The sequence below is a fragment of the Microplitis demolitor genome, chromosome 6, assembly GCF_026212275.2.
Source record: "Microplitis demolitor isolate Queensland-Clemson2020A chromosome 6, iyMicDemo2.1a, whole genome shotgun sequence".
NCBI lineage: Eukaryota > Metazoa > Arthropoda > Insecta > Hymenoptera > Braconidae > Microplitis > Microplitis demolitor.
Genome location: NC_068550.1, coordinates 8414340 through 8439286, shown reverse-complemented (window position 1 = coordinate 8439286; position 24947 = coordinate 8414340). Strand labels below are relative to the sequence as shown.

The following is a 24947-nucleotide window of genomic DNA, read 5'->3' as shown; positions in this document are numbered from 1 at the left end:
TTATTAAAAATGCAAATTGCAACTAAAAATGACACGTGTACTTTAGTTGGACTGGAGTTTTTAAATGTTTGTTCCATTAAGGAGTAACTCCTCAATAGCCACTTGCTCCTTAACTCCCCACTTCTTGAGAATTAAACTCATTGTAGGACTCAGGTGCACAAAAGTATACATGCATAAACTCTCCCTACTCGTCGCTCTAATGACAAGTACTTCTAGTCAGGAGCAAGAAAGTTTAGCTCATTACGAGTAATACTCCTACTACGAAATACTTGCTAAGGAGAATTTGTGCTACGACTCCTTTGAGTTTGGCTCATAAAAGTAGAAAACTATCTACTACCTGAATTGGTAAAACTCATCCCACCACTTGTCGAAAAATGTCTATTTGACATAGAGATAGAAATATAGTGATGCCTCTATTCTCCGTGTCCATGATATTCAAAAATCATTTTCAAGCCTATTCTAGCTCATCAATAATTACTAGAAACTAATTTTTTTATTTACTAAACATCCCTGATTAAACAAAACGATTTGTGACGATTAAAAACGATTAAAAATTAAATCATCATTAATCGTCATAATCATCATGGATTTGCAGATTTAATCGTCCCAAATCATCAAAAGACGATTTATTATTTTACGATTAAAAACGATTAATGACGATTAAAATTTAAAATCGTCGTGAATCGTCTTTAATCTTCATTCGAAAAATTTAACCGTTTTTAATCATCAATTGACAATTTATGACGATTCAAAACGATTAAAACAGTTTTAATCGTCACAAATCGTTTCGTTTAATCAGAAATATTCCATAATATCAAAAATACTTAATAAGTTTCGAAAATGTTTTAGTTTTTATCTGAAGGGCATACTTTTGGAGATATAAGGGCTAAAACTTTCGCCCTTAGAAATTTCTAGAACACTCCAGAACATTTGAGAATATTCGAGAGCAATTCACATTCCAGAACAACCCGGAACATTTTGAAATGTATAGGAATAGTCTGGATCGTGCGGGATATCTTAGATCATTGTGGACATTTCAGGACACTCTTCAATGTTACGGAATTTTTTGGAACATTTTGGACTATTCGAAGCCGTTAATGTATGGGTTGGCTACCCATTAGTAGGGCTATATAAAGCAAGATCCGTCGTGGGTTTGAACGTGAGTTTCGTGAGTGAATAAAAACAATCAATGAACAATCTTGAATATATGTAATCTCCCTGCTTAAAAAAATCCGATAGATTCTTATAGCCAAGGTATAAGGCCCTATACTTAACTATAGCACTTCTCATAAAACCTATTCATTCTTATAAAATGTCTATGGGAATTTATAAGAAACTATTGGATTCTATAAGATTTTCTAAACAGGGCTGAATTTTGAATCGAATCTACATAATTATGCTATTTTTTTAAACCAACGTAAAGAAAGCAAAGAAATTTTAAAATAAATATTCTTGGGAGAAAATTAAAAAAAAAATTCTTTATGGAAAAAATTTTGGAACACTGATAATTGAGAAAAAATTATGATGTTGACACAAGTCATAAATGACGGTTAATAATTTATTTTTCTAAATTCATACCCTCATGAATGTATATATTATAATATTTAGGAACATACCAAATCACTGATAGAACTTGAAACTTTAATGTGAATAATTGAGAATTTTTAATTGTTTGGAAAAAAGTTACAGCAAGTCAAAAATACTAATAATGTCATCTCCGCGTGCTCTCCATAGTGTGCTCAATCTATCCGTGTGACTCCACCGTTACTCTTATGATAAAATGTGAAGTTCAAGAGTGACGACTAGATGGAATCATATGAACAGGATGAGTACACTGGACGAGTCCCCACCACGTTACTATCTCCAGAGGAGTTTTTGCTTTTGCTCCTTTAGGAGTCGAGCGGTACAAAGGAGTCGATGAATTGCTCCTGAGTATTTTTAAAAAGAGTAACATGACAAAAAACTTTTACGAATTTACTCTGAGCGCTAGTAGACCCGTCAGAGGTAGTGGAAAGTGGAAACTCACGAGTGAGTATAGTTTCTTCATTTCTCCCATTGCTTGCTCAAAGAGTATATCATGACACGAATAAAACTCAATTCGTTCAAAAATTCACAAAGAAACAAATTCGTACCATTTTTAGATCCATGGAAATTTGAAATGTTCTTTCCTGGACATTTATGATTTTCTATGTTTTTGGAAGACATTTTTTTAATTGAAACTGAATTGACAATTTTTAGTTTTCAGAAAATTTTAAGACATTAAAACAGAATAGTATGATAAAAAGATAATAAAAATTGATCACTTATAACGATAATTCAATAATTACTAATGCTGCTATTTATTAACAGATTTATATAATTTTCAAGAAAAGTTGAATTTTAATTTTATAACTAAACCCTTGAAAAAAATAAATTAATTTTCAATCTTATGAGAATAAAAATGAATAAAATATCGAAAAATTTGTATTTTAATTGTACAACCGTTCGGTTTTTTTTACAACACATCCACACAATTTATGTGCATATCCCAAATACAGAGGATTCATCATTTCTTTGCTTACTTTTTTAAACGAAACAAGTGTCATTGTGGACTAATAATCTCTATGATTACAGTGTTCTAAAATCAAACAAATTAGGGTGGTGATTATAACCAGTCGAGTCATGATAATTATCAATTTATACTCTCTCGTGGTCCGATTTGGAGGTCACAAGTACCGTCTAGTAAAATAATTATTAAACCATTGTGGACTAATAACCTCTATGATTACAGTGTTCTAAAATCAAACAAGTTAGGGTGGTAATTATAACCAGTCGATTGGTGATAATGATTTATTTATACTCTCTCGTGGTCCGAATTGGAGGTCACAAGTACCGTCTAGTAAAATAATTATTAAACCATTGTGGACTAATAACCTCTATGATTACAGTGTTCTAAAATTAAACAAGTTAGGGTGGTGATTACAACCAGTCGATTGGTAATAATGATTTATTTATACTTCCTCGTGGTCCGATTTGAAGGTCACGTGTACCGTCTAGTAAAATAATTATTATACCATTGTGGACTAATAACCTCTATGATTACAGTGTTCAAAATCAAACAAGTTAGGGTGGTGATTATAACCAGTCGAGTCATGATAATGATCTATTTATACTTCCTCGTGGTCCGATTTGAAGGTCACGAGTACCGTCTAGTAAAATAATTATTATACCATTGTGGACGAATAACCTCTATGATTACAGTGTTCAAAATCAAACAAGTTAGGGTGGTAATTATAACCAGTCGATTGGTGATAATGATTTATTTATACTCTCTCGTGGTCCGATTTGGAGGTCACAAGTACCGTCTAGTAAAATAATTATTAAACCATTGTGGACTAATAACCTCTATGATTACAGTGTTCTAAAATTAAACAAGTTAGGGTGGTGATTACAACCAGTCGATTGGTGATAATGATTTATTTATACTTCCTCGTGGTCCGATTTGAAGGTCACGTGTACCGTCTAGTAAAATAATTATTAAACCATTGTGAACTAATAACCTCTATGATTACAGTGTTCAAAATCAAACAAGTTAGGGTGGTAATTATAACCAGTCGATTGGTGATAATGATTTATTTATACTTCCTCGTGGTCCGATTTGAAGGTCAAGTGTACCGTCTAGTAAAATAATTATTATACCATTGTGGACTAATAACCTCTATGATTACAGTGTTCTAAATCAAACAAGTTAGGATGATGATTATAACCAGTTGAGTGGTGATAATTAACAATTTATACTCCCTTGTGGTCCGATTTGGAGGTGACGAGTGCCGTCTGATGAAATAATTATATATTTAATAAAAATAATACTACTTACTTGTTAAATGTTATTTTAAATGCATAATTACCTGTAAAAACTTACCTAAATAATGACTATTATTCTTGCTATTATACTTATAAATTATTACAGTTATTATTTAAAAATGTTTAAATAAAAAATTTTAACCATTAAAAATAAATTTAAATTCAAATATTTTGTTTAAATTTATTCATTAAATTACAAACAATTTGTTGAAAAAAAAAAGAAATCAATATTCAGTCTAATAAAAAAAAAAAATGGCAAGTAAAAAAAAATTTATCTACGTTTTCTACCCCCAGTTTTTTTCTTCATATTGCGTTCTCCTTTTCCAGCTTTTGGTTTTTTGCCACTTTTACTGTTCAAATTTTTATTTTTACCGCGTTTTTTACTCGCTGATTCAGAATTTATTTCTTGCGGTGCAGTTTGTACAGTTAAAATATCCTTGTAAGTTTTTTTATTAATAATATCATTAACCAATGAAGTATTTATTTTTTTCTCATCAACAGCATTATTAGGCAAAGCTTTACGTTTTTTAATTAATCCTGGTACTTGTTTAAGAATTTTATCCTTGGCTTCTTTTTCTTTAGGTAATTTACTCTGGAATTTACCAACTGATGCTGTTGAAACTCGTGCAACTGTATTAGCAACTGCAAGTTGCTGTGCACTGGTGAATTTCTCCTCACTAGGTATCCCAACTTTTGGCAATTTAATATTATTAGCACGTGCAATATTACGTAGTCGCTGTAATTCATTTTTATTAACACGATCTTCTTTCTTTTTCATTGATGCTTGGATTGGATTATCATTGGGTCCATTTATTTCAACCAACCATTCTTTTTGTTCCTGCGCTTTAACTCTTTTGTAACCAAACAGTGGAATCCACTTGCCAAGTTCTTCATCCCACTGTAATTTAGATTTATTATTTTTCTTTTTACGAATACCTTTTTCTTTAGCAAATTTCTCCCATTTTGTAAGTGGTTTTGGTTTTGGAACAACACGAGCACGTGGTAATTTTAATTTTGGTTTAGGTAATTCAGCAACAATTGATTCATCAACACGTTTTACTGGTAATTCCCATACTTTATTGATCAGCAATTGAACATTATTATTTGTCAATGATTTTAAATAATCACTAGTACTTGATTTAAGAAGATCTGAATTTATTTTAGTGTCATCTGATACACAAAGACTTCCTTCATCGATATTTACTTCTTTTTCAGTATTTACTACCGTTTCACTTTCAGCAATAACCATTTTTTATTTTATTATATTTATTAAACTTTTTATTTATTAAATAAAAATATACAGGTTAGATTTTTTTACTAACACGTGGTTACGTTTCACAGACTATGGGATATTGGTCACAGATTGTATAATTAGAAGGTGTCTTGCAATTTTAATATATACAAAATTTATGATGTGCGTACTTATTTTTAGTTTTTGGAATTCCCGCATAGTGGCGGGAAAGTCAAATATTTGAATTAAAATTTAAGTAAATATATTTAAATTTAATAATAATAAAAGGTCACTATTATTGAAATATAAATAATAAAAATAATAGTTATACATTTAACAAAATACTAGCTTACTCAATATAATTTAAATTTAATTTTTTATTAAATTTTTATGATCCTGAAGTTGGCAGACATTTATGAATTCTCGGATTCTTTTTCAACAAATTGACTACAAAAAAAAAAGAAAAACTAAAAATATAGACATGTAGAAAATTTAAAAAGCTATTAGTGCAATTTTTTGAAAAATTTCTTTTTTCATAATTTATTACTTCTAAAAAAATCCAAAAATTATTAGACGTCGGCTAACTTCAGTATCATATATTTTAACCGATTAACTGTCAGATATTTTGGTTATTTTTATCATCATATTGAAGTTTAATATGACAAATCTCGTCATTAATTTTCAAACTTAATGATTTCGGTAATTGTGTAATTATGAGATTCTTAAAAAAAACCTGCACGTGGTCAAACTTTTTTTTTCGAACTTTTAACGTATAGCAAATTTAATTTATTTTTATTATTGTAAACTCTATGTCATGGACTAAATTTTTCTTATTCTATCTTAATAATAATAATATAATAATGGTTATATACTTTCAGAGATATTTAGCAATATTCAGTGTCGAAATAATTGAAAAATTAATTTATTCAAAGAAATTAAATACGATCGTCGTTTTTTCGCGCGTGATTTAAATGTATTACGAATGTTATAGATAAATTAACTTATCTCGATACTTTATAATGAAATAGAGTTGAAACTTTGAAGAAGCAAATTAAAATCACGACCTTTACAACGGTACCAAATTTAATAAGATTAACTAATTCTATCATAGAGATGTGGCTGAAACAAAATTGTCTTTATTATTTAAATAATATAAATAAATAAATAACTACAAATTACAAGTATGTTGCTAATAAATCTATTATTATTTTTTATATTTATAAAATTAGCGAATTAGATATAACTATTTTTATTATCTTACAGATAGCATACATTAATAAACTCTTTTTTTTTAATAATAATTAAATACTGATGTGAAAAAATGATAAAAAATGCATAAAAAAAAATTTATCTAATGACAAACGACTCGGTAATAAAAATATTAAAATGTTATACTTTCAGCATCATATTTTTATTTACTCTTGATAAAAACTACTATTATTATTTACTCATATAACGTAATCACACGAAACAACGTAATAATTATACGTTTATTTTTCGCACGTACTTTCAAAATTCAGCTTTTGCCAAAAGCAAAATTTTAATTTATTAAATTCTTCATCAAATTAATTATATTTATCATCACAAATTTTATGAAATTATAATTTCAACTAACAACGCATTTTGAATAAATCATAAAAATATATATACGTGATCATCTGGTCGTATTCGAACTTTCGTGAGCATTCGCTTTCATATTTCATTTTCATACCAGCAGAGTAGAGCCAGTCGAGTATGCAATATAAGAGGTACAAGAGTAAGAGTACATTAATTACTTGACACTGTGTAACAATTGGTATGTATTAAATATTATATTCACTCACAAATATTTTAATAATTAAATAAATAAAATAAGTGTATTATAATTTTTAAATACATTAGTGTTTTTTTTTTTTTTTTAGTACAGAATAAAAATAAATATAAACTAAATAAATCTACTGACATTGTCCTAGTTCCTACGAAGGTTAAGGTCAAAATATTTTTAACCGAATAATTTTTCTACATAATCACATGATTGTTAAATTAACAATTTATAATTATCATTCATTAACACAATTAATGTATAGAAAAATTAATGTTAAATAAAATATTAGTAATTTATAATTAAATGATTCTTAATATTTTGTTACATAAAGAAATATATATATGCTGTTTCATAATTAGTTATTGTTAATTATTATTTATCACAAGTGTAAATATAATAAACAATTGGCAATTGTTTAATTTAAAAATAAATAAATTTAATGTACGTCAAACAAAAATTAAAAAATGCGTATTTAGATAATTCAAAAATCAGCCCGCGCATTTGTTTAAATTTCATTATTTCAATCAATTAATTTATGTATTTATTTGAAATTTATAAATTGTCTAATATCTGCTACATTCATAATTTACCAATTTTAACTTTTCTAACCTAAGTTTTTTTTTTTTTAAATTTAATATTCCATGACGTAACATATCGTAATATTGAACAATATTTTTTTTTTACTAAACTATCTTAATTATTGATGCTAATTGTTGATAATTATTAGGTATTTAAGTAAATCATGAAAATTTTGATAATTAATAATAAATGAATGATTTTTTGCAGTGTTAGTGTCAGACTAAAAGAAAGAAAACGACGATATTGTTGAAGTCAACAAGAAAACAATTATCTAATCGATAATTAAAATTATTCATAATGCAAGACAACAGAAATTATGATGAGGAGTCGTCGAGTAAGCGAATGTTGAACAGTCTATCTAAAAATCCATTTCTTATGATTGGTAAGTTATTAGTTAATAATAGGGGAAAGTAGGGTAACTACGAACATTTTTAAAGTTATTTAATTTTAAACTGGAAAACAAAATTTATACTTGTCATTATTATTATTATATTTTTTCACATCTGTGGGGTTGTTGCAAACAGTGCATATTTAGATCATTATTAAGAGAATAGGCTAGAGGTACCATTTGTGATCACTTTAGGGCCAGTTTTGGCCGCTTAAAAAATTTTAATAAAATAATACGTAATATAAGCAATGGCATAATTATTTTTTTTAATCTGCTCAAAGACACTTTTGGCTGTATAAGAATAATAACTTTCTTTTATACGTTTTCATTAATTAAAATAAAATTTTAAAGGTCCAAAAATAGAGCACTGGACACAAATGGTACTTCTACCCTATTTAAGAATAAAAAACAAAAAAAAATTAATTTCTACTCAGATTACATAAAAATCAAACAATTAAATATTAAACTTAAATTTGTGAAAATAAGATTATAGAAATAAGGTAACTATAAACGTAAGAGAAAATAGAATAACAGTTGTAATTTTTTTTTGATATTCTATTTTTCAAATTATTAATACTACTATAACTCGGAAACTATCAACTTTAGCGAATTGACTCATAGAACCTTTTTTGAAGGGAATAAAATTTCCTATAAAATTCTCTTTGACATTGTTAGTGTACTTTCATTGATTTACGTTCTGCAAGCCAATGAAGGTCAATTCCATAGGAAAAATGACTTTTGCAACGGACACAAGTGAAACAGCTTGAATAATAAATAATTTACTATGGGAATTTTTGAGGAACATGAAGTTCCCTACAATTTGCGATAAACAGCGCTTTGATATTATAAAATGCAGCTGAGTATTAGAAACTTCAAAAAAAAAAAAGTAATTTAATTTACGTGTATTTTAAATGGGAAATCTTTGGAATCAAATAGAAAGTATTTTGAATTGGAATTAAGAGCTCAAACTTGGCAGGAATTTTTGTTTTAGCATAAAGAATATTTTGCTTGATGAGTAACAAAAAACAAACTTACGCCGAAAACGAAGCACCCTGATATACATATTCAAATCTATGAGTGATCGGGTACTGGGATCTCTTATCTTGAGTTATAAATAAAATATGAACTATACTTATTTTGTCAGAAATAAATCATAGTTATATAATTCATGTGTAATGACAATTATATTAAATTTCTCATGAAAAAAAATTAACTTTCAAAACAGTTAAAATAATAAATAATTCGTTTATTGCCTAATAAATATAACATCTGTTTTATTATATTTTAATTATTTGTCTGATACTAGATACGCACTAATGTATCGATCAGTGTATGAAAAAACAATTTTTATTTTTCAAAGTAATCTAATTACTATGTTCGTAATTGTCCCACTTTTCACTTTTGTATATTTTTTATAATAGATACGATTTGTAGATGATAGATATTATTATTAATGATTCTTTTTCAAATAATTAATTTTTGTTTATCAGGAGTCGCTGGTTTCTTAGTGACAGCAGGAATTGGTGGTTACAGATTTTTTAACAGACCAAAAGGTTCACCGGCATCATTATTCTTAATCCAACTTCGTGTCACAGCACAGTCTGTTGTAATTGGTAGTTTAACTATTGGAATGGTCTATGGGATGATAGACCATTGGATTTTGAACCCAAGAGTAAAGAAAAATGCTATCACCGATGGTGAAAATAAATAATTAACATGCAATAATTAATAAACAGATGAGAGTTGATAGGTTTTTTTTTCTTTTTTTCAATTATACAAAAGTGATGTCATTTAATATTATGCTACCTCATTTAGATATTTTCGTTTCATCAGCCATCAGATACTCATTGTATTATTTTAAAATGTTAATATATTTATTTGTTAATGATGTGAAGAAAGTAAAAAGACAAACTTCTCTGGTCTTTTAAAGAGCTTACGACTAAATCATAAAATGGTATTAGAGTGATATAATGTAGCAATATTTGTTTATTCTATGTCCAGTTGTATAATTAAATTAAACAATACATGTAATAAAATGTATAATTTCGAAATTTGAAGTAATCGTTAATTTTAATTATTTTTCTTTTTTTTTTTTAGCTTCTTCATTTATAAGTAATGTGAATTTATTAAAATAATATTAATGTTTTTTTGATATAATTTTTCTATATTTTGGATTAATATAAATGCAAATATAGTTGATAATTTTTGTTTTAAAATTTTATAGATTGAAATAGTTATCTAAAATTTTTAAAATAGATGTTATTGAATAAGCGATTAGATATTGAAGTTGATAAATTTATATTTGATATTTTAATAAATTAATTTGTTTTCCACAGCTTTATTATTCTAAAGTGAGAACCAGGGCCATTTCCCTAAAGAAATTTGTTTGAAATGTAATATTCATAAAACCACAATTACCAAATTGAATATTTTGTTGGAAAAAAAAATAATTAATAAACTAAAAGTATAGAAGTTGCAATTTGTAGCAGTATAAATTTAAAAAACAAGATACTGAAAAGGAAAAATTTTTAAAACGTAAAGATCTAAATAAAATTCACTGATCAACCCTTTCACACATAAGAGACCCATTTGTCCTCACATAATTTTTCTGATTTACAATAATATACAGGCTAAGTAAAATCTTGTTTAGACTTATAATTTTTAATTTTATAGAACTTTTTAGTTTTCGTGGAACCTTCACATGTAATGGTAAAAGTTAGCAATAGATAAAATACTGTGTGCTAAGCGTCCCCTGGAAAATCGTATAAATAATATATGCTCTCCATGTAATGTTCATTTATGTTATACTTCAGATCGTAATTGTTTTGTAGAATTTCATAATATTTAGTATTATAAATAAGTATAAACATTTAATAAATTGTATTATCTACCGTAGTTTGTCTTTATTTTGCAGTAAAAGCATCAAGTATTTTATCGTAATCTATTGAAAAATATATACCTGAAGGCATATAGGGATATATGTGTCCCCATTCCAAAAACACTAAAATAAATACAATTTCTGTCTTATATGTGTTACTTTTATGTTGAATTAGATCAAAATAGATAGATATAAATGAATATAAACTTTTTTATTATTTTAGAATAGTTATGAACGTGTAAGGGTTAAAATTTTCCTTGTAATTTGAAGAAAATCACTTAAAGTTATCACTAGATTATGCTTTAATTTTTTTTTAATTGTCAACAGCCTATATTCATGTAATATTAATAAATTTTAATTATGACAATTATATATGAAAATCTAAAACTTTTTAAGATTGCTTACGGAAAATATTTAATTACAAAATACATCAGACAATTTTACTATTTTTATACATAAATTACTTGTGAATATAATAAAATATTGAATATACACAAAAATATTTTTGAGTTTTTGACATCAAATTTTTATTATTTTTTTACATGAATATTTGATTTGTTTATTGAAAATAAAAATAATTATTTTAAATGTCTGTTACTTTCAAAATTTTAAAGTATTTCAGAAAATTTTAAATTAATAAAATTTCGCGCCAAATTTTCAGTGTCAGTACACTACCGCCATCTTCATAAAATGTGAAATTTTAGTAATTATAAAATAATACCTCTACATCTAACCTCATCCATTCTATTCGCCAGTAAAAGTTAAAAAGCTCCCTTAAGTTGGCGGGGGGAATTCGATTTTTGGCAAATTTTTTTTAGCAATTCGTTTGTTCGTCGATTGTTCGTCAATGTTCGCTATAAATAATTATTTGTTCGTTCTTTATTTTTTTTTAAATAAATTTTTAAAAATTTATTTGAAGTTAGCGGTGACTATACTCATTTTCTATCTTTTTTAATTTTTTTTCCATTTATCTTGATTTGTTTGTTAATACCCCACCAAAAATAGCGTTTGTTTGTTTGTTTTTATATTTATAATTAATTATTAAAATTTTAATTATGCCCGTTGATCTAATAGTAGTTGTGCGCATGCGCAAGTGTCTGCTCTAGGTTTAAAATTTTTTATTGTTTTCATTATTATTTATGTTTTAATTAAATTAGTAATCTTATCAAGTAATTATCAAATCCTGTTGATCATCTAGCACATCGTAAGAGTATCCAGGTATTTATCGGAGAGAAATGTCAATAAGCCACAATAAAATATGAAACGAAAGAGTCCTCAAAGAATCTTAGAAAACCACTTTTAATATTATTATTATTATCTTTATTTATTTAATATTTAATACACTCGACTAATTATTTTGTTTTATCAATATTAATTATGTATTAAAAATACTGAAAACATTTTAATGTTATTTTCATTTACTCTTTTATAATTTACCGCTCTGTTTTGTAACTTACGTGGTGTGTCACCTATTATCAAGTATTTTAACTTGCCGTTCAACTAGTATTTTTGTGTTACACAGTTGGTCTCATAAATAGTTGGTAAACCAATTACTAAATTACAAGTATCATCGAAGTCAATAATAAATAAATATAATATTGGAGCAGGTTTGTAAAATTAAACTAATAATTAATTATTGTATAAGTCTACTCTAATATTAAATAAATAATTAATTATTAGTTTAATTTTACAAACCTGCTCCAATATTATATTTATTTATTATTGACTTCGATGATACTTGTAATTTAGTAATTGGTTTACCAACTATTTATGAGACCAACTGTGTAACACAAAAATACTAGTTGAACGGCAAGTTAAAATACTTGATAATAGGTGACACACCACGTAAGTTACAAAACAGAGCGGTAAATTATAAAAGAGTAAATGAAAATAACATTAAAATGTTTTCAGTATTTTTAATACATAATTAATATTGATAAAACAAAATAATTAGTCGAGTGTATTAAATATTAAATAAATAAAGATAATAATAATAATATTAAAAGTGGTTTTCTAAGATTCTTTGAGGACTCTTTCGTTTCATATTTTATTGTGGCTTATTGACATTTCTCTCCGATAAATACCTGGATACTCTTACGATGTGCTAGATGATCAACAGGATTTGATAATTACTTGATAAGATTACTAATTTAATTAAAACATAAATAATAATGAAAACAATAAAAAATTTTAAACCTAGAGCAGACACTTGCGCATGCGCACAACTACTATTAGATCAACGGGCATAATTAAAATTTTAATAATTAATTATAAATATAAAAACAAACAAACAAACGCTATTTTTGGTGGGGTATTAACAAACAAATCAAGATAAATGGAAAAAAAATTAAAAAAGATAGAAAATGAGTATAGTCACCGCTAACTTCAAATAAATTTTTAAAAATTTATTTAAAAAAAAATAAAGAACGAACAAATAATTATTTATAGCGAACATTGACGAACAATCGACGAACAAACGAATTGCTAAAAAAAATTTGCCAAAAATCGAATTCCCCCCGCCAACTTAAGGGAGCTAAGTTATAACGTAGTAAAGTAGTAGAAAACAAAAAAATGGCTGATCAAAGTGACAGGAGTCAATTACCACCTGGTTGGGAGTGCAGATATGACATAAGAAGTGGTCGTCCGTAAGTAAATAAACATAAAAAATATTTATGTATATTCTAACAACATTTTGACATTTAAAAAAAAATTTTTTTTATTAAAATATCTTTTATTTATGTTCAATAAAAAACTACACCCACCCCCTACTCGGTAGAATTCAATCAGATATAATAAAATTAACTGTTATCATATTATTCAAATTATTATGTCATCTCAATAATGATATAAATACACATATATATGTATTTACAGATATTTTATAAATCATTTTAACTGTTCGACGTCATGGGAAGATCCGCGTGTAAGATATTGGCAGTATGCACAATACACGCACGAACAAAATTCAACTGCTACAAGTTCATCTAATGGAAATTCACATGAAGCTATACCACTACAAGTAATTGTGTTTAATTAATTATTAATAATAATACTTAAAAACAATAACGCGGGAACTTTTTATTATTCAAATTTTCGCGCGCAAAAATTATCTTATTTAAATTACTCGTATTAATTTATTGGGAATGAGTAATTTGCATGATAATTAAAATAATAATTAATCATTTATTTTTCTGTCTGTCTTTAACGCTGCTTATGGATTTTTTTTTAAATTGATTAATTATAATTTTAATGGTAATTAATATTTAAAAGAGCGGTGGTAATATTGGTGGTGGTTTTGTTTACACTGCAACACATCGTGCACCACAAGTTTATCCGAGTCCATCACCGTATAATAATCCACAGCCTGCTTTTTTGCCATGTTTGCAGGTATGCTTTCTTTTATCACAGGCTCAAATATTTAATGAAAATTAATTTTTTTCATTAACTGTTTTTTAATTATTTATTTCATAAACTTATTAACATTCAAAAATTTCAATAACTATTTCGCGTTATAGGTGCCATAATGGCGCGTAATAATTTTTTTTGCTAATCATCTGAAAGTATAAAAATTAAAGAACATAAATTTTGAAAATTTTGTATGTGCCTTAATGGTCCTAGGGATAGATATTGGGAACCATAAAAACATAGAAAATTTTTTTTGTATCAGATCGATAGATTTTTTATTTATTCAAAAATTTATTCTTTATAAGGGTATTTTTTGTTGAGATACACATTTACGATATTTGTAATGAATTTTGTGATGCACCTGAAGGGTTACGTGCGTCAATATCCCCGGACATAATATCCCTGCGACAAAATATCCCCTGACAAAATATCTCAAGAACAATATATCTCTGTGACGAAATATAAAAAAAAATAGTTTTGTTATTAGATGCGGTCCACTGCGTTTTGGGTCTAAGATGGGAAATTTCAGGTATGGCCTGCAAGGTCTATTGCTTTCTCTTTGCCTATCAAAGCATGGAAATTTTGAACTATTGTGATATTTTGTCGCGGGGATATTAACGCGTGTCACCCATCTGAAGATCGCAACGTTTTTCGCATTACGAAAATATAAAAACAAAATTATGAGTCAAAAATCTATTGGTTTTAAATTTCTGAAATGTTTCGCATAGGAGCTAGTATGTCAACCGACAATTTTAGCGACTCTCAATTACCTTCAAGTCAATTTTAAGCAGTCAAATTGCACGAATTTTTTTATATTTTCGTTGCGCGAAAAACGATCCGATCTTCAGGTACATATTTTAAGACAGTGCATAAAACAAAAATCTATTTCTTCATCACAAAACGATGATGCGTTTTTGCAAAAAATTATTATTAGTTTAATACAAACCACTCACTAAGAGTCCTAAAGACCTCACCATTAATTTCAGAGTAAAATTTGAATGGGACTGCGCTTGAATTAGGAATTTTGTTAATTATTAAATTAACTATAAAAAAAAATCATTTTTAATTTTTAACAAACAAGAAGAAAAATTGATTGATTTTTTTATTACAAATTTTTACCGACACCAATATAGTTTACTGTCTACAAATAGTTAGAGAAAATCAATGAACGAGTGTTAGTTAATTGAATTTATTGGAGTAATTCGTTACGTTTTTAATTCATAATTTTCTCATGATTTTGTAAAATAAAAAATTTTTATTCCTTAGAATCTCTACTAGTTTTGAACAATTAATGTGTTTTTGGTTTTGAGAAGAAATTTAATTTAATTGTTTCAATTGTTTATTTTAATTAAAAAATTCTTCATACAATTAAAAATATTGTCATTTAGCGATTACGCCATTTCAAATTAAAAAATATGCGACTTGATTATGTTTACTAAATTTGAACATAATTAAGTAATTAAATTTTATCATCTTAATTATTTCCACATTTATTGATTCTTTATTTTTTTCTTCATATTATTAATTTAAACACTTAACTTCTAAGCTGTATAATGAAGGATCCATTTCCCCTTGTTTATATTCACTGATATTCAAATGAAAAGTTCTTGCTCCTGATGTACATTTTTCAAAATTTAAATCTATTACTGCTGATTCGCCAGGATTAAATTTTTTATTACACTCTGGAATACGTGAGTCTGTTGAAAGTATCACTTCATGCTGCGATGATCGCGGCTTAAAATTTACTTTAACAGAAGATGGTGAACATTCGTAATTCAAAATGTCACTGACCTACAAATAAAATATTTCAATGTAAACATATCAATAATAATTATATAAATAACCTACCGATTGACCAGCAATTGGAATCGCGGTATAAAAAGCTAAAATTATAGCTATTCCCACAAGTTGGATATTCATAATTTTTTTTTTTGCAATTTTCAATCAAAAAAGAACGTAATTATATATTAAATTGACTTATTGCAGCGTTTAAATATAATGAAACATACGCATTTACGTTTGACTTTATATACATTTTTCAATGTTATATAATCTTTATGAGTAATGAAGATTATAATGTACTTTGACAGTATGATAATGTTTATTTACTGTAGTTATTGATAAAATCAACTAATAGTATTTGAAATCCCAGAAAACTTCTTCCTTATTTACCATTTTATTATAATTATTGTTTTTTTTTTTTAGAGGAAAATTTTTTCAAGGATATTCATTTTGATAATATTTATTTATTATAATTATTCTTGCGAAACTTTATTGACAGTTATGAGAAAAAAAAATAGTGATTGATCTAAGAAGTAGTCATTTTTAAGCTGATAAATCATTTTATTGAAAACTAGCGATAAATTGATCACTTGATAAAATAAATACTTTTAGAAAAATTATCTTAACAAAAATGATACTGATCAACTCAAGTAATTTTGAATAGAATGAAGAAACTCATTAAAAATTTCATGAAGCATTTTTCTTATATAAAAATTTATTTCTTTGAGTTGCGAAACGAATTATTCATTGATTCAAGAAAATTGTTATTTTGGTCTTTTACATTTTTTACCGTATTGACTGGTTACCATATTTTACGGTAAATTCACTGCACAATCATGGATATAAAATACTACACCATAAAATTACCGGAAATTGGATCTATTAGGATCAGCACCTGAGTCGAAATGTTAAACGTAAATTGAACGTTTTCAACGTTTTAATCTGAACGTATTGGACATTAAAAACTCAATTTGGCAGCTTTCAACTTATTCAAAACGTAAATTGGAGTATCATGAATGAAAAAGGTAACTAAAACCTATTTAGACTTACAATAAGAGAACACAAGCATACCAAAAATCTTTTTTCATCGATTTTGTACTCTTGGATTATAATCACGTCAATTCTCTGAAATTTTGTCGTCCGCCTTTCTGGATTTTAAATCAAAAATTCGTATTTTAAAAAAAAATTTTTTTTTAGTTTTATACTTCTATCTTTAACACTATATATTTATATCTACGACCATATATTATGATATCAGGATTATGAAAATTGTGATTACGAATATTAAAATAAATTAATGAAAGTTATCATTAAACTAAAATCATAACTCATGAAATTACCAATTTTTTATGAACCAAAATACAAAAAAATTGTTTAATTTACTTTCAAAACGTTAAAAACATTCAATTTACGTCTAATATCTCGACTTGGGTACCTAAAAAAAATTATAAAATATTATCACTTATGGGCATTCTCAGGCAATGTACCCCCTCCCCCACTTTTTAAAAGTTTTTTATGTTTTTCAACTGTCATCAGCGTATTAAAATTTGATTAAATAGTTAAAAAAAATTAAAGCATTGGTTGAAAAAGTTCAACGTAGTTACAATTTCGCTGGGATATAAATTTAAAAAAAAAAAAAAAGCCTACAGTCCTTATTAATCGGAAGTCATAAAAAATTTGATATTAAATTTGAGTAAAATTTTTGTCAATAAGGTAAGAGATCTAGTGTCCGACCACTCCATGTATTTGTATATCTATATTTACTAAATTTCACTAAATATATCTATTCAAATACATGGAGTGATCGGACACTAGTCCCTTGATCGGGTATTGGGTCTCTTACTTTATTCACATAAAAATTTTATTGAAATTTATTTACCAAATTTCGTAGAACTCCTAATTGATAACAACTGTAAGTAGCTTTTTTATCAAATGTATATCTCAGTGAAATTGTATGTACGTTGTCCTTTTTTCGCTTAATATTTTAACTTTGTTTTTAATTAATTGATAAAATTTTAATACGGTTATGGCAGCTCGAGGTAATTTAATATTTTTAACAAGTGGGAGGTATTGCCTAAGAATGCCCTTAATAAAACAAAATATTGCTTTTTTAATAAAGGATTTAAAGACACCAATGTCAACAACACGTTCAATAAGTGCGACAACAAATAAATTCGGTGATATGACAATAGGTTCACCGACACCATTAAAAAATATGGAAACATCATTTACACAAAGCTCGGATGTTGAATTACAAGTTGCCAAAATAAATGCTATTTTTCCAACAGTATCTGATACCCATATTCGTCTATTGTTAAAAAAGTAAGTTAATCTTAACATAAATAAACAGTAAAAAAAAAGAACTAGATGAAAAATTCTTTCAACTAATAAATACTAAAAACATTAACATTTAATTTAATGAACTAAAAAATATAAATGGTGGTGGTTTAGAGTCTAAGTTGTTGAGCCAATGTATTTCAGATATAATAATAGACCAGCATTGGTTGTAAGTGCGCTACAAATTGAGAAGAATCCACTTTGTGCACCTGGTCCAGGTACACCTGTTGGAGTACATTCTAATTACGCTATACCGAGATGGCGTCTACCAGCTCATGCAATACATGCAGCTATAACATTGAGTCCACCACGTGGTGCAAGGCCAACACCACACTCCCCAAAAATGAAACTTAGGTTTATTCAACTATATATACTTTAAAAAAAATAAAGTGTTTTTTTTTCTTAATTTTTTTTTACAGTATCATCCAAATTATTTTATTACATATCCGGAACATTAGGTGCTAGACTATTTATTTGTTTTATTTTTGTAATAACTTTTATTTTATTATTTAGATAAAAATGCTAGTAAGCATGTAAAATTTATAATTTTATATTTTTTATTTCAGTTTATATTTTTATTTATGAAAACAAGATTATTAAGAAAATTTATTAAAGGTTCAGTTTATTTTTTATTTTTATTTTAATAAATAAACGATTTATTAAGGAGACCGCTATCTTTGGAAAAATTAATAAATTTTTTTTCACTAAAAAATTTTTGATTTAAATCTGCTTCAATTATTTAGAAAAATTAATAACTACGCGATGTGAATTTTAGAATAAAAATTACTAAACATTTTATATAACAGGATACTTAGATATTCTAAATAATCCGAGTTTGTATTTAAATATTCGGGTTATAATTTCAAACACTAATTCTTAAAGTTTATTTTTTTGGTGTACTCCGTCCATGAAAAGAAAAAAAAATTGTAAATTTTAATATACCGTATAGTAAATTCTACTATATTTTGATGTAATGAGTCTTATATTGCCGATACATTATTTTCGAGGAATGTTTGTACTGTTTAAAATAGAAAGACATGGCTGAATGGAGCGAGATCTGCACGTTAATAATTACAGTTTTGAATCGTTGCGATTTTATTGTAGACATGTCAGCGCCATCGCCACTTACTAGGAAATTTTTCACAAATATTTTTTGGTTAACCTGTACATATTCTATTCAGCATGAATAATTTCTCCGTTTTTTTTGTTAGTTAATAATATTATTGATTAATTGTTATTAATTGATTGCTTATTTGATTTTCTTTTATTAAGTTTAAAATTTCAGTAATTTTGTATTTTATACTTAAGAAAATATACTTTTAAATTAATTATGATAAAATAATTTTTTAAATGTTAATATTTTCTTGGCAACGTAGTAATATTTACAATGCGATATTAATATGTGCTTTGCACCATAGCTATAGCCACTGCTTTGAAAATTACATCAAGCAAAAATTTTCATTACTATGCTGTAGTATAATAATTCCTAGGTTGCCACAGTAATATCAGCTCTATTTTTCTCGGCGTATGATAGTATTTACGGTACATTTCTCTTCATGTAGAGAAGGACGGGGTAGGATTAAAATAAATATTATGAGATAAAATTTGCTTACATTACTATGCACATTATAAATTCTGATTAATGTACACAAAAAATTTATACATTATCGGTAATTTTTTCCATAATTTCATAACGCTTCTATTTTGCTATTGAAATTGTAATTTTTCTATACATTTTTTTGACTATAAAGGACCGAAAAGTTTCCTCCGGTCATATAATGAAACAAAGCACTATTGAACTGTTTACAAGAGTAACGTTTAGAATTTCAGAAATTTTTATAAATTAATTAAAAAAATTTAATAATTTTAAAAGGTAGTGGTTTCCTTAATTAGCATGTTAGCATGTTGAGTGTAAAAAAAATTAACTTTAATTAAACTAACAATGCGATTAATTAACAACTTAATAATCTAACTAATAGTAACTTAAAAATTGAAATTTAGCATGGATCCTGCAACAAAATAGAATGTAGCAAACAATAGTGAGAAAAAACTCAATTGTGTCAACAGTATTAATTAATGCACTTTTTCAATTAAAAAAACAAATAATATTAAGCGAAATAATTGATAGTTAATATCGAACTGTACTTATTCAGGTACCTGAAAAATGTGTTTCCAAAAGTCGATGAAACACTGTTGCTTGATATACTGGAGCAAAGTGATAACAATGTTCAAAAAGCGTCGGAAAAGTTGATTGAACAGGGATATGAAAAGAGAAATCCAACTGGACCAAGTAAATCATTGATACGTCCTCAAGAAGATATACATAAAGTTAATAAAGTAACACCAACTCCACCACCGCGTATGAAAAGTGTTGAAGAAAAAAATAAATGTTATTATTTACTTATTTAAATTACTTATGACACGGAGAAAAAAGTATAGTAATTATTATCATAACAACGTAGAAGGTTAAAGTGAAACGATACCCGACCTCTTTTTTACGACCAAAAGAATGATCGGAACTATTATTGTTGCACTTACAGAGTAAATGACAATTTTAAATAATTATTCTCGAAGAATAATTATTTTTTTTTAAAAATACAAAATTTTTAACCTTCTGTTAAGGTTTTAGAAAATGTTGCAAACATTCCATTGGAGGTTTCCTAAGTAAGAATTCTGTTTGAAACTGATGAACTTCGATTAAAGTATCAGATTTTAATCGTAATTTATCGATTTTAATCGGAATCAGTCGGTTTTAATTAGAGGTTCCAATCTTTATCGGTTAATGAATTTATGCCAAAAATCGTTTACAGTTACTCCTTAAATTTATCTAATAATATATAAAAATTATATTAGAAAGAGTACTTAGAAGCATAGTATCATTTTGAATTTTTCCCGGTAATAATTAATATTAGTCTGAAAATTCAAGATTCTAGTACGTTCTACAGTACAGATTAAAAATGAGTTCCTTGTTGTTTGAATAATATTTTTATTTCTGAAGTTATGCTACTATTTTATTTTCTTAATTTGAAGAAATAGAAATGAGATTATGAATTAAAAAATATATTTCCCATACACTATACTCTTTACGCTCACTTTTCTAGTAAAACACATAAATGCAACATTCTATGTGATCGCACTTTTGTAATAATAAAGTTGCCATTCCACTATTCGTTATAAAATTCAAACATAATTGCTATTAGTTTATTTATAGTGACTACACTGCTGTCTATAGGAAATATTTTTTACTGTAGTATGAGATTGATTATTTTATATTTTCTTCTCCGTGTAATTTAAATTATTGATGAATGTATAATTAATTTATGCGTGTTACTATTTCAGTAAAGACAAAATTAATGGAAAAATATAAATCAGTACCAGATAGAGTGATAGCATTAGCGATGGATAGCGTTGATTATGATGAAGAAAAAGCAGTACATATATTAGATATTATGATTGCTGAAGAAGCTGTACAACCATTACGTACATCAAGTAGTCACAGGTATTTTGTTATTTATCACATGATTGACAATATCCTCACCCAAAATCGTAGTATTCTGCTGGTAAAGAACGATTCTTGCTGTAATATATTTTACATTAGTCTCATTGAAATCTTGTGTAAATCTAGTCACCAGTGTTTTAGCTGTCTCCATATTTATATTACCGTAAATTTTGCTACAGACACTGATGAAAAGCTTTTAATTGCAACTCTGGTACAAGACTTTTTTATGTTCTATCTGAAGAATTGTGCAACCTAACACATATCTCGTTGGTAAAATTACCTACATACTTTCTGATCAAAATTTGCACCAGAAATTAACTAGATACTCACGCATGACTTGCGCCAGATTTTCTTAAAGTGATTTATATCAGGGCTACCTGCTTCAAACTTAATTCCGAGGCTATTTAATTTTTGAAAATATCTCAATAATTTGAAATAATTTATCAATTTTTTTGAACTATCAAAAATATTTATATAACAGTATTGTAAAAAAAGTAAATTTCTTAGTTAGACAATAGACAATACTTTGATTTAGATTTTCTGTTCATAATAAATCCAACAATATCGCAATTTTTCAAATCTAAATATATATCATATATGTCAATATACGATTAGTACACGTCAGGGATAGTAAAAACAAAAATAACTATTATAATAGAGAAATGATTACGGATCTTCTAAACATAAATTCGTTTAAACAAATTACATAAATAAGTATTTTAACAGTTTTAAAATCACTTTTAATAATTTTATGATCTCCTCTGTCTACATGTATACAAACATATTTTTTTTATCGTGCACTATTATCGGTTTTTAAAATGGCCAATAACATAAATTAAAGAATATTTTGAAACATTATTTGTCGCTGTGTCTATTCTAATATTTTATTTATGAAGTTGAATCATAAAAAGTCATAGTTTTTCATACGACTCTGTGTTAAAACTGTGAATTTAAATCGTTAATGACTTATTCAAATGATTGATAAAATACTCTGAAATTTTCAAGAACGATAATTATTGACTCATTCTTGCCAAAAATAAAAAATTTGAATTTTTATCTAATAGTAAGCCTCACACAAGAACGTCCTTAACACATGACTGCTACAAGATTAACTTTTGTATGCCATTTTTTACATATCTGTATCGTATCAATTAAAAAATTTTAGTGATCAGTGTCTTAACCAGCAATCAGTAATAAAAATTGTTGCATAGGAACCTTATTAATTTTTAATATTTTTCGGATTCTAATCTCATAAAAAAACTTTTCCCTTTTATAAATATAGATTAATAACTTAATTATTTATTTATACAGTAGTAGAAGTGATGATAGAAAAGATAGTCCGCCAATAACAGAAGCAATTAAATTAACAGCGTCACCAGTTAAAAAAATACTTAATAAAGATGATGCTGATAAATCGAAACGTGCAAAAAATAAAATTGAAACACAAAAGTAATTATTTTCAATTTATTTATAGTAATTGATAACTAATTATTATTACCCATACTGAATTCATAAATTATAATTTTATTAGAATATCACGTGGTACAAGTACTGCAGAAGACAGTGAATATAAATCGCCTTATATTACTAAACCAATTGGTGCTAATTCTGATTTAGCTAAAGGTCCTGATAATGACTTATTATTGTAAGTATATTTAAATAACAAATTCATATATTCATCAGGTTATTCAATTATTAATAAATTTAATTAAAAATTTAAAGACCTGATTATGCGCCATGGGCTGGTCCAGATTCATCACTATTAACAAAAGAAACAATTGGTACTAAATCATTAGCTGTTGGACGTGATTTATCATTAATAAGTGGATCACGTAGTATCGCTAAAGGTCCAAGTGCTGATTTAAGAAAAGGACCATTGCGTGGTCTTGCTCAAGGTTCTATTTACTCACAGAGAAACGCAGCTAATACTGAAAGCCGTGGTAAATGAGATATGTGTAATTGTTTTTTCTCCTATTAATCTATATTTTATTTAAATTTGTTTATTTTATGTTGAATTTATTTAAATTTTATCAAACAATATCGTCCAAAATTTTATTAATTTATTCAGGACTGATTGATTTTGCCGGCCAGTAATGTGTAAGATTTTTATTTTATTTACCAAATTTATTTATTTATTTATTTATTTTTTTTTTTTTTTCATTTATCATGGAAAAAATAAGCATAGATTCTTAAATATTTTCACGAACATATCTATAAACATTTTATTTTTTATTAATTGCTCAATTACTTAGTAATTAATACTAGTTTACAAAGTATCGTGCCAAAGTATAATTGTTTAAAAAATAATTTTCGTTGATTACTGGGAAAAACAAAATTTATTTAAATGAAATTAAAATTTTGCAACAAATTAAAAAAATTGTTGCAACAAATTAAAAAAAAAATATGGCACTAAGTAAAAGTGTAAATTGTAAACTAGTGTTTCTTAATTTAAATTATCTTGTTTCATTGTTTTTAAATTATTTAAATTTGATTGATTATTGAAACTATTAATTTTTGTTTGACGAAACATTAATTTATTTATGTTATTCAATTTCGTTGAATTTTATTTTTAAAAAAAATTTAATATTGAAATTGTCAAATAAGTAAATTCAGTATTAATTAAACAATTAATTATTAAGTGTTTGCCAATATCAAAGTATAATTTAAAAAAGTAATAAATAATTTTCTTTCATTTATTAACGATATGAATAACTTTTAAACGTCCGATGCTGTTGCATCAATAATTAATATAACGACCCAATAATCCAATAAAAATTAATCAATAATAAATATTATTGACAGATTTAATAATATAAAAAATTATTAAATTCTGTGATAATAATAAATAACTAATGGTGGTAAAATGATCAGTAGTTTATAAATGTGCCATATTATAAATGTACAGATGTATTTTCATATAGCTTTCATCCAAAAAGATAACATAATCCTGCCTTCTAATCAAGACAAAAATAATTAATTAACTAATTAATTAGTTTATCAATTAATTAATGAGTTGATAAGTAATATAAATTATTACGTATTTAATTTTTTAATCATCACAGACCAATAACTTTACTCAAAATAAAATAAATGAAACCGTATCTTAAAAAAATATTTTAAAGACAAAATCTCTGCCCAAAAATAAATGCAAATGTCTGATGTCTTAAAAGAAAAAAAAAAGTATTTTTAAATAAACCGCGT

The 24947-nt window shown here is 26.1% G+C and overlaps 4 protein-coding genes across 6 annotated transcripts; 2 read left to right on the top strand and 2 right to left on the bottom strand.

The window, feature by feature from the left end:
* Positions 1–3994: 3994 nt before the first annotated feature.
* On the bottom strand, positions 3995–5193 carry LOC103570605 (ribosome biogenesis regulatory protein homolog). Its single transcript, XM_008548395.3, has one exon. The coding sequence runs from the start codon at positions 5090–5092 to the stop codon at positions 4115–4117; it is 978 nt and encodes a 325-aa protein (XP_008546617.1). The 5' UTR covers positions 5093–5193; the 3' UTR covers positions 3995–4114.
* Positions 5194–6566: 1373 nt separating this feature from the next.
* Positions 6567–9902, top strand: LOC103570606 (uncharacterized). Of its 2 annotated transcripts, none has more exons than XM_008548396.2 (3): positions 6567–6869; positions 7665–7839; positions 9336–9902. In XM_008548396.2, the coding sequence occupies exons 2-3, from the start codon at positions 7755–7757 to the stop codon at positions 9554–9556; spliced, it is 306 nt and encodes a 101-aa protein (XP_008546618.1). In that variant the 5' UTR covers positions 6567–6869; positions 7665–7754; the 3' UTR covers positions 9557–9902. The 2 variants fall into 2 exon arrangements, with proteins under 2 accessions (XP_008546618.1, XP_053595899.1); XM_053739924.1 differs by lacking the exon at positions 6567–6869 and adding an exon at positions 7533–7605.
* Positions 9903–13087: 3185 nt separating this feature from the next.
* Positions 13088–24152, top strand: LOC103570602 (uncharacterized). 2 transcript variants are annotated; one of them, XM_008548393.3, is made up of 9 exons: positions 13088–13368; positions 13598–13742; positions 13994–14110; positions 18030–18232; positions 20401–20636; positions 21587–21746; positions 23058–23195; positions 23278–23391; positions 23469–24152. In XM_008548393.3, exons 1-9 carry the CDS (start codon positions 13295–13297, stop codon positions 23692–23694), a joined length of 1413 nt encoding a protein of 470 aa, XP_008546615.1. In that variant the 5' UTR covers positions 13088–13294; the 3' UTR covers positions 23695–24152. The 2 variants fall into 2 exon arrangements, with proteins under 2 accessions (XP_008546615.1, XP_008546616.1); XM_008548394.3 differs by lacking the exon at positions 13994–14110 and having other exon boundaries at positions 13095–13368; positions 23469–24148.
* On the bottom strand, positions 15588–16130 carry LOC103570600 (uncharacterized). The gene is made up of 2 exons (XM_008548391.3): positions 15977–16130; positions 15588–15919 (listed from the first exon to the last, which is right to left on the bottom strand). The coding sequence occupies exons 1-2, from the start codon at positions 16046–16048 to the stop codon at positions 15650–15652; spliced, it is 342 nt and encodes a 113-aa protein (XP_008546613.1). The 5' UTR covers positions 16049–16130; the 3' UTR covers positions 15588–15649.
* Positions 24153–24947: the final 795 nt, after the last annotated feature.

Excerpts from the sequence above, each read along its gene's own strand:
- LOC103570605 (XM_008548395.3), bottom strand. The coding sequence starts at position 5,092 with ATGGTTATTGCTGAAAGTGAAACGGTAGTAAATACTGAAAAAGAAGTA.
- LOC103570600 (XM_008548391.3), bottom strand. The coding sequence starts at position 16,048 with ATGAATATCCAACTTGTGGGAATAGCTATAATTTTAGCTTTTTATACC. Across the intron at positions 15,920-15,976 it reads TTCCAATTGCTGGTCAATCG|GTCAGTGACATTTTGAATTA; the intron begins GTAGGTTATTTA and ends TTTTATTTGTAG.
- LOC103570602 (XM_008548393.3), top strand. The coding sequence starts at position 13,295 with ATGGCTGATCAAAGTGACAGGAGTCAATTACCACCTGGTTGGGAGTGC. Across the intron at positions 13,369-13,597 it reads GACATAAGAAGTGGTCGTCC|ATATTTTATAAATCATTTTA; the intron begins GTAAGTAAATAA and ends ATGTATTTACAG. Across the intron at positions 14,111-18,029 it reads CTTTTTTGCCATGTTTGCAG|GATTTAAAGACACCAATGTC; the intron begins GTATGCTTTCTT and ends TTTTTAATAAAG.
- LOC103570606 (XM_008548396.2), top strand. The coding sequence starts at position 7,755 with ATGCAAGACAACAGAAATTATGATGAGGAGTCGTCGAGTAAGCGAATG. Across the intron at positions 7,840-9,335 it reads AAATCCATTTCTTATGATTG|GAGTCGCTGGTTTCTTAGTG; the intron begins GTAAGTTATTAG and ends TTTGTTTATCAG.